Source organism: Nanorana parkeri, unplaced genomic scaffold (assembly GCF_000935625.1).
Source record: "Nanorana parkeri isolate BGI_ZX_2015 unplaced genomic scaffold, ASM93562v1 scaffold146, whole genome shotgun sequence".
Classification (NCBI taxonomy): Eukaryota; Metazoa; Chordata; class Amphibia; order Anura; family Dicroglossidae; genus Nanorana; species Nanorana parkeri.
The window spans coordinates 577,847-588,022 of record NW_017306414.1 but is presented as its reverse complement, the minus strand read 5'-3'; the positions used below and the strand labels follow the sequence as shown (position 1 = coordinate 588,022).

The window sequence follows — 10,176 nt, the reverse complement described above, 5'->3', positions numbered from 1 at the left end:
CGAATACAGAGCCGCGTCTGATGCCGCAGGTCAGCGGCCCCCCCCGGCCCCCCCTCGCTACAACACTGGCCGGGAGTGTCGGATGAACGGATGATCCGACACTCCCGGCGGAGAGACCTGGATAACAATCCGGCCGAACTTGCTGGGCCCCTCCAGAGCCTGAGGCCCCGGGCGCCCGCACCGGCGGTAGTTCCGCCACTGGTCTGGTTCTAGTTCTGTGGACCAGGAGTGGGGGAACTAAGTACATAAATAATATACTTTACCAATAAACAAAATGCACAAACTGCCTGAGCAGCACCAAGGATTCAGGGAGTGGAAACATGCAGATTTGGTGTAATTCTAACGTTTTGTTATAAATGGAAACGTGGACAGTCAGCAACATCATCTGTGCAATATAAACTATCCTTTAACACCCTTGTCCAATGTTGGCTAGATTTTTCATGTTCATGACTGTTACAGACATATGTTCATTGTATCCTCAGCAACACTTCCCTCTCAGTATGCAACAATTAGTTGTGTAAAGTTGATGTGTAAATTTGCTGGTCATTGGCGTGATGTGAGTCCTTCGCTCTCCACTGTGACTGGCCCACTAGTTTGCAAATGAAACTGGACTCTCAATGATGATCACATCCTTAGCAACAGCCATACAATCAATATTTGTAGTAGTTGACATACTGGCAAGTTTAACAGTAAACATGACCTGAAAAGAGCACATTGACAAATAAGACTAAAGCAGTTAAAAATAGTTCTATCAGCTAACCAGTTCCCATTGTTTGACACTGTTTATTTATTTAAATATCTATTTTTGTTATAGTGCTGAGACTATATTGCTAGGTATGTTATTATTGTTTGTTAATCTGGATGAGTCTCACATTTCATCAAATAGAGATCTAAATCTCTTTTAAAAGGAACTTAATCTAAAACACAAACATGACTGCATCATGCAAGCCAGGGGGAGACAAACTACGTGAGTCAATCATGGAGAAAGATCAGGGTGTCCTGGTAGATTATAGACTTAATAACAGCATTCAGTGCCAATCTGCAGCTTCTAGAGCAGCCTCTCTCAACCTTTTAGCCAAGGATGAACCCTTGAAATAATATTCAGATTTTAGGGAACCCCTGGTTAAATTATACCTGCAACGCACAGTATATTATTGTGATCAGTAATTTGTACATTGGTGGTCAGTAAAGAAACGTCCTCTTACATTGGTGATCAGTAAGGAAACGTTACCTTTAGGAATGGAGGTAAATGGAGAAATGTCCTCTTGGTCACCCTTCCATACAGCTAAAACATCATTGGCATCAATTACATCATGAAAACATGAGAGGAAAGGCTCTACTGGTCCCTTGGTAGCTCAGCCAACTCAGGTTGGTGCCATAACTATGCAGGCACCATCAAGCAGGAGATCTGTCCACCACTGGTCATTGCTCAAGGAACCCCTAGGCACCTCTGGAGGAACACTAGGGTTCCATGGAACTCTGCCTGAGAAAGGGTGTTCTAGAGCAAGCATGGGATTTGTAATAAACAGGGTATAGACTCTAGAGAGGAGGACATAATTTTGCCAATTATGCAGAGGATTAGTAAAACGTTATCTGCAATATGCAGCCCTGTTAGGGGCACCAGTTTACAAAAAGTGTGGTGGTACTGGAAAAAGTGCAAAAAGGCTAACAAAATAATAAGGGGCCTGGAGGATACAAAACGTTAATACATAAATGGGCCATGTAGTAAACTTAGTGGAAATTTGTTCACTTTAAGGTCAAAACAAAAAAAAGGGGACAGGGGCGTAACTAGAAATCACAGGGCCCCATAGCAAAATTTTGTATGGGGCCCTGTGATTTCTAGTTACGCCCACCTGATAACCCAAACAGCCCACCTAAGGGTGACCTTGCAGAGCCCACCATAGACTCTCTATGGTAGGCTCTGCAGGGTCTCAGGCGGGCGGTCAAGCCCTCTTACCTGTCAGCCCTGATCCTCTGTCCGCCTCCTTCTCTTCCACGATCGACCCCTCGGTCACTGGGCCCCGCCTCCTCGATCGCCGGGCCCCGCCCCCTCGATAGCTGGGCCCCGCCCCCTCGAGCACTGCCGATGACGGGCCCAGCCACCTCCTGCGAAGCTGCTGGTTGTCACCAACTCAGCAGCGGCTGGGAGAAGGGACGGGGCGTCAGCCACCTCCTGCGAAGCTGCTGGTTGTCACCAACTCAGCAGCGGCTGTGAGAAGGAACGGAGCGTTCCTTCTCACAGCCGCCAGTGACAGCCAGCAGCCTGGCTGTCCGAGCAAGATGCCATAGCGACCCAGGCGGCCCGCATGGCATCAGGGAGATGTCCTGGCCGGGCCCCGCCGTGCCTCGGGCCCCATAGCGGCCGCCTGGGTCGCTATGGTGATTGTTACGCCACTGCAAGGGGACACTCTTTGTGTGTGGGAAAAAAGGGTTACCTGCCACAGAAATGATTATTCACAGTAGGAGCTGTGAAAATGTGGAAAAGTTTTCCACAAGAACCAGATCTATCCAACCTAGTACATGGTTTCTAAAAATGGGAAAATGAGCTTTTAAATAGCCAAACAATACCTGGGCCATAATATTTATATGAAATAACACCACACATTCTTGATCCAGGGTGTATCTAATTGCTCTTGGCGATCAGGAAGATATATTTTACCCTGATAGACCAAATTAGACTATTATTCCTCTGGAAGAGCAGCAGGTTGGTTTGTTTATTTTTTTTTATTTTGTCTTTTGCTTGAACATAAAGGGCATGTACTTTATCTTCATTTGACCCAACAATATAACCATGTAAAAAATGTTTGTGTGATTACTCTGCTTAACACATTAAGACACTTTCTATCTTATAGCGGCATATCTGATGGACTGTCAGTTCTGTCCTTCATGATGGGTGTTAAATAGTTAACAGGAATATGACATAATATGGGACTCAGCAGAGAGCCCCATACATCTCTATAGAATATAACTGTGCAGGCATGGCCAGTCGGAACACAGTATTGTTCTGCAGTACCAATTGTGTGAACATATCACATTTCAAATGTGGCATGCCTTCCCCTTGCTGAAAAGCTGACAAAAATGGGAAAACACCTGTGAAGAAAAAAAATTAGATATTATACTTCTGCACAGGGTGCCTAGGCAAGGGTGCCCTCATCCTCCTTTCGGTGAGATCCTGGGCAATGTTAAGAATCTTAAATCATGCTGGGAAGATGATTCTGCTCTGTGCTGCAGTGTCTTCTCGTGAAATCTGGAGTTAGCACTACTACCTGGAATCTTGTGGGCAGGATGAAAACATTCCACCTGCACTATGCAAATTCACCGGCACACACTTGAAGGGTTTTTAAAGTATTGATATGTTTATTCAAAACCCAATGTCACATACTGTCATACGGTGCTAACGTGTCCGCACAGGGATCCTTCATCAGAGCGACAGTGACGATACCTTGTGACTTTGAGACCGTGGCAGTGCGAATGGGATTTTAACTTTGGGTATTAGAATAAGGCACTTTATTGGAAAGTGCGCTTATTCTTTTAGGGTATTTTAAGTCAAGCTGGGATAGATAATGATTAACAGAAGGACTGGAATAATTACCTTTCTTAGAAAACATTATGCTCTAGTCTCCCTCCAGTGCTGGCCATATGAGCAAAAGCTTAAAATAAAGCTGTCACAAACAAGGGCAATTTAGGTTCAGCACATGAAAATCCACCAGAAAATCCAAATATATAGAAAACAAAAGATGTATGCATATTTAGACATTCTGTAAAGTGGCACTTGGTCCTGCCCCATCTCCCTCTCTAGGCCCCACTATTGGTTAAAGAAGCTTCCCATCACATTACAGAATTATAATTATTAACATTATACATTTATGAGTTACCTTCAATGCTTTGTGGGCCAACAAGGTTCATGGCCTGGTGCGCAGGATATTCCACTCTAGGCCTGGCGATGCCTAGCTCTTCCATTACTCCGTGAAGCAAACGTTGAATATCCGCTTCTGACACACGATCAGGGCTTCGTGGACTGTGACCAAATGATGGATTCAGCCCACACACCAGCAATACCACCAAGGGATAGACCAAAGGGACGGCGTCATTGTATTTCATGGTCACCTGCAAAAAAATCTGCTATGTCAGCATAATGAAAGTGGACGAAAGATATTAACTAATTCCCATTTAACCTGAAATTGAAAACAGACTTGTGTTGTATCCATCATTATCATTTTCACATTTGTTGTTCTTAGTGGGGATTGCAGGGGTATTATAATGAGTAATCCAAATGAGGCCTCTGTTTGTGCAGACACAGACAAAACCTCTTGTTTGGGACATGTAAGGTATTACCAGGCCAGCACAATACAGATACATCATTATGAGACCTAATCCTTTATAGCAGTTAGAATGCTTTAATTTTTCGAAAGAAAACAAGGGAGAATATAAGGTAGCAATAAAAGTGCCTCCACGCCAATGGCGTAACTAGAAATTACAGGGCCCCATAGCAAAATTTTGTATGGAGCCCTGTGATTTCTAGTTACCCCCTTGCAGAGCCCACCTGATATAACAAACAACCCACCTGAGAGTGACCCTGCAGAGTCCACCATAGACTCTATGGTGGGCTCTGCATGGTCTCAGGTGGGCTGGTCACACCCCTGCACACCTCTTACCTGTCAGCCCCGATCCACTGTCCGCCTCCTCCTCCTGCATGGGGCCCTGCCTCCTCTTCAATCGCCGGGCCCCTCCTCCTTTGATGTCAGCGGCCCCGCCTCCTCTTCTGTCGCCAGGCCCCGCCTCCTCCTCCACTGCCAATGCCGGTGTTCTATCGATAGTTCCAACTCGTCGAGATCTACAATGACCTGACTTCCGGTTTAGTTAGAAGTAAGAGGTTTGGCTGAGAAGGCTCTACTGCACGTGCGCCACCCGCGGCATTTCCCTATACACATAGTACACAGCAATAAAGTATTAAAATGAACTAGGATCAGACTAATCCAGCACGCTATTAATTTATTAATCTGAGTTGCCCTACTCAATATGTCCACGCTTTCTCAGCCAAACCTCTTACTTCTAACTAAACCGGAAGTCAGGTCGTTGAAGATCTCGAGTTGGAGTTTTCGACAGAACACCGGGCCCAGCATCCTCCACCGCAGCTGCTGGCTGTCACTGGAGGGTGTGAGGAGGAACACAGATTGTTAGTGATCTAACAACGACACGTTCCTCCTCACACCCACCAGTAACAGCCAGCAGCCTGACATACCATAGCGACCCAGGCGGCCCGCAAGGCATCAGGGGGATGACTTGGCCAGACCCCCCTGTGCCCTGGGCCCCATAGCGGCCGCCTGGGTCGCTATGGCGATTGTTACGCCACTTCTCCACCCGTTTCGCTCTGACCATTCCAGTCCTATCTAAGCAAAATTTAACATTTGTGGGCAATTTTTGACCATTTTTGCTTAGTTCTTATAAAATCATTTTAACCAGATAATTATCAGGCAGCTTGGAATTTATTGTTTGTTTTTCATGGGGTTGTTGTATATTGTTTTTTTAATTCAGACTTTTTAGAACATACAAAACAATGACTTTCATTAGATTTGGATTGATTGTTATTCCCATCATTATCTATTATCATTATTTAACACAAACGGCAAACATCACATCAAAAAGAAATATTTACATATACGCAATTAACGACACTGATATATGTGTGTTTGGAAGGTAGATTGACAGCACGCCTGTGAACCATACATTAATATAATAAACTGGAATGCCAGAAAGTAAAAAAAACTATGGTAATATAGTGGTTAAAGGGTTAGCACCCTTGCCTTGTAGAATTGGGGTGTTGGATTTCTAAGTGTTACTCTACACGTGCTCTGATTCCCCTTATGACCAAATCTAAAGTGGTAGGTTGACCTAGGTATTATGTTGATGATTGTATGAGCATGATAGGGACTTAAGAATATAAGCTACATCACACTCAGACACTAAGATAAATGGTTCTGTGTTTCCTGTAAAACTCTGTGTAATATGTTAGCACTACAGAAATACAAGATATACACCAAGTGACATTTCCAGGGCACTAGTTACATAGCTGAAGCCAGTAGGCACTTGGTGTAGTAATATCTGCAGTTAGAACGATATTCTAGCCCCTGTAGGTACTAACTTGCAGGGCTGCACCACTTCTAGAGGAATAAAGGGAACATTGTCCTACTGTTCATTACAATAGACAGCGCAAATCCTTCAGAGTCAATACCACTGAAAGCATTAACATATTTGAACAGATGAGCAGTGATACAAGATTTTACCTTACCTTACCTATGTAGATATTGTTTTTTAAGAGGAAATATACAGAAAAAAAATAAGGTAAATCTAAACCTAACCACTAAATTCTCATATATAAACGTCAATATGTTAATATGATTTCAAAAATAGTTTTCAATTGTTTTAAATCTGTAGCTGTCATTAAAAGAATACCTAGTGATCCTGCTATGAAGGTCCCTGTTTAGGCACTTCCTGTTGGGTGACACATGGGGTGACAACAGTATCCCAGTTGTGCTCCTGCATTGTCATCCTGTCACACACACCTGGTTAGGGCTTTACGTACTCAGGCATGCATTACTTTTGTCACAGTTAGGAGCAATGATATGCAGCTGACTCTGGAACAAGTACATGTAGGCAGGAAGTGGCAGAACATTACTGAAGGCGATCAGCAGCACTAAGATGCAACAAATGATAAACAAAAGGTGATAATAACAGACTCTACCGATAACCAAAATATACATTTTTAGTGAGCTGTCTCATTAACAAATCATTTCAAATAATATATCCTGCTATTAGACATTCAGAATTTTTATTCATGGATAAGGCAGCCAAAGGGGGGGGGGTACAGCCAGCCCACCCCTACCAGGCCCTGGCCCCGGCCCCATCGGGTCAACAGTGGGGCGGCTCTTTTTCGTTAAAAAAAAAATATTTTCTTCTTTTCTTCTCTCTCTCTACCCCTCTCCTATATACATATTCACACTCGGCTCTTAGTGACCAAGATGCTGTGGCCAGCTCCTGCCCGCCTTGGTTCTTTGTAACCAGTGACATCACCTATTATGTGTTAAGGTGCAGGAAATGCATTAACATTCATTTGAAGGGTACCCAAATGCACCTCTGACTGCAATGCTCTCAATTGCACCTCCGGTACTGTGTGTTGTGGCGTGGCCGAGTCCATTGCGCTCAGAGGTGCGTTTGGGGTGCCATTCAAATGAATGCCAAACCAATGCACCTGCCCCACTGTAACGCATGGTAGGCTAATTGCAAGGTAGCATGTGTTAATTGTGCAAAACCGTGTGATTAACGCATTGGGGGGCCCTGTCAGGTAGGCCTGAGGCCTTGTCAGGTGGGCTGGACGGGGCCCCATGATTTCTAATGGTGGCCCTGTTCATGGATATTATATAAGTGACTGGCCCCAATCAATGTTAATATTCATTTCTACTCTAATAAAAGGAACATGGGATGAGAGTAATGCAAGTGCTACCACTGTATATAATACCTTCTTTGGGAGATATATAATATTGTACAAAATATTTAGATTCCTGATTCTCATGTTTCAAAAAATCTTGCTTTCTGCCCACATGCATTGGTTCTTGGGCATAGAGTACAGTGATGTTGTAGATAATGCTACCTCAGGACATGCAGGCTGCTGCCATTGCCAACATGTTCCAAAAATGCTTCAAGAATGGGGTCATTTAAAAAGTTCCTCTGCCTTATATCATAGGAGGTGATACTCCCTTGGCCGTATTAGAAATATTTAGCTATGACATTAAAGTAGAAATGAGGCCCAAACTGTTTTTAGATTTGGATAAAGTAAAAGACAGTTATGATCACCGTCTCCTTTCCTTTGCCATATATGTCCCATTGGAGAGATTTGCCTTCACTTCCTGTCTGATAGGCACAACAGGATGTGAGAAGAGATCCCTCCTGGTGGTCAGCAGGGTCATTAGAACTATTGTCCCCATTGGACAATTTCCCCAAATTTGGGGATTTTCTTTCACTTTCAGTAATGACAATCACTAAGACAAATAGAGAGGGTGAATCTCCCTAAAGGTGGCCATACACTCTACAACCATCGCCAGACTTTAGTCTGGCGATGGTTGTACAGGGATTAAAAAAACGTACGATCTGCCTATCTTGGACACGCAGATCGCACTCTCGATCATTGCAAGCCCGCCCCCCTCAGGGGCATTTGTCTTCCGGGCACCGCTCTAACCAGCCGAGAATCGTACGATTCCCGGCTGGTTTTCGAACATGCTGGTTCGACAGAAGACGTGTGACCGTACAGTAGAAACGGTCGCACGTCTCCGTTCACACTGCTCGATTATCGTACGAAAAACCGATCGCATACGATTATCGTACGATAATCGTGCAGTGTATGGGCACCTTTACGGGGACACAGAGGGCAATCAAAACATGACAGGTGTTCTAATCCCTCTATCCAAAACGGAAAAAAAGGTTTAGCTTTAGTTGCACTTTAAGTTAGATTTGCTACAGCAGTCGATAAGGTACAGTGAATAAAGCATTGTGGTCAATGGATCATCATGGCAGCCAGATAGCTAGCATTTTTGGAGCATTTTGGCAATGGCAGATTCTTAATCCTGAACTGTTAGTCAAAATGACTTTTTGTATTGAAATGAAATTGATGGATCAGATCAGAATATTGAAACAATCTTTTTTTGAACAATCGCATAGATAGGAGTATGGTTGACATAGCGCTGGGGATAATGACTCATTAATGGCAAGTGATATTTGAAATCGGTAGCACTAACAGGGCGTATTCTGATGTATCAGGGAATTGTTATTGTCATCTGGATTCTTCACACTACTATGGTGCAGAGTGAAGGATCAACAATGCTACTAGTATGCCCATCAGACATGTCCCAGCACTCTGAAAACTTGCTCAAGGTCAACTGTCACTTTTTGGGATATATCTGACTGTCTATGCCATGGCCATTCTAAGACTTTACTGAGAATAATTTATACATAGCAAACAAAATGCTGCGTGTCTAGATGGAGAGAGCCTGGATCTGCAGCAGTTTCACCCTGACACCACTGGAGAGCAGAGTTCATGAATTCCCAGTGAATGGGAAGAAATAATGGTAATGCGGGAGGCCTGACTAGACATTCATGTATTATATGCATACTGACGTTTGAATGTATATGTCAGAAGACGTGTTAAAGTGACAGTGAAACTCTTTTTTTTGTTTTGCAGTACCACCAACATCTCCGGTCCAACCAAAGAACACATTACAAAGCAACGTACTGCATTAAATTTCCAATTTCTAGCAAAAACAGTGGATGCACTTGCACCAAATATTCATTAGGCAGATTTCAGTGCATTCAAACAATAGACATTAGAAGGGTAGCTAGCATCTGTGCTTGTGAAATGCTTTGTTCTGTGTGCAGACATATAATCAGATGTCAGCCCCCCTGCAGAAGAATATAAAACAAATCTAACCCTATAGTCCCTCATACTGTCGATAGAACAGAGCTCCGGGGAAAACGATATCTAGCTAGATAACCAGGAAGAAAAACAACATGCATAGAGAATGAACACAGAGACTTACAAACATGGAGGATGACAGCTGCGAGATGCAGAATGGGAACTGAGAGCAGCTGGGAGGAGGGAGAGAGGATGGATGGAGATGGAGCAGAGATGTGGGCGGAGAGCTAGTGTGACAGGTGAAGAGGGAGGATGGAGAGAAAGGCACACAGTACCTAACCTTTTCTATGGGGCTGTCTGTTCCTAGCTGGCAATTACTACAATTCTATTCTGGCCTCTCTAGGTAGAGCCATAAATATTCATTTATAATGATCAGAGAAACAAAACCCATCTGCTTTGTGTATACAGTGATGTTAGAAGTGATGGAGATGTAAAGTTTTGCATGCTGTATTGCAGAAATAATGGCTAGATATGTGCACAGAGATGGGATTCATTTAGATCAAGGGCTGCAAAGTCACCAGCACTCCATAAATTGTTGAAAGGGCCTGCTGCAACCATACAGCGTTGTGCCCAATGTAGATAAGATAGGTGCTTGAAGTAACCTCCACGGAGGGGACCGTGCAGAACCTCACAGATGTGAAGATAGGTCACCAGCACTCCAAAATGCAAAGATTTTGCATTGCGCCGCTGTGTCACCTTGGGGAAGGGACCCT

The 10,176-nt window shown here is 43.9% G+C and overlaps 1 protein-coding gene across 1 annotated transcript in view; it reads right to left on the bottom strand.

Annotated features, from left to right (window-relative positions):
* Positions 1–9,695, bottom strand: part of SCG5 (secretogranin V) — a 38,564-nt gene extending 28,869 nt beyond the window's left edge. Inside the window, exons 1-2 of the mRNA XM_018554196.1 lie at positions 9,588–9,695; positions 3,876–4,107 (exon numbers count right to left, since the gene is read on the bottom strand). Coding sequence (XP_018409698.1) covers positions 3,876–4,107; positions 9,588–9,593 — 238 coding nt within the window. The 5' untranslated portion in view covers positions 9,594–9,695. The remainder of the gene's footprint in view (positions 1–3,875; positions 4,108–9,587) is intronic.
* Positions 9,696–10,176: the final 481 nt, after the last annotated feature.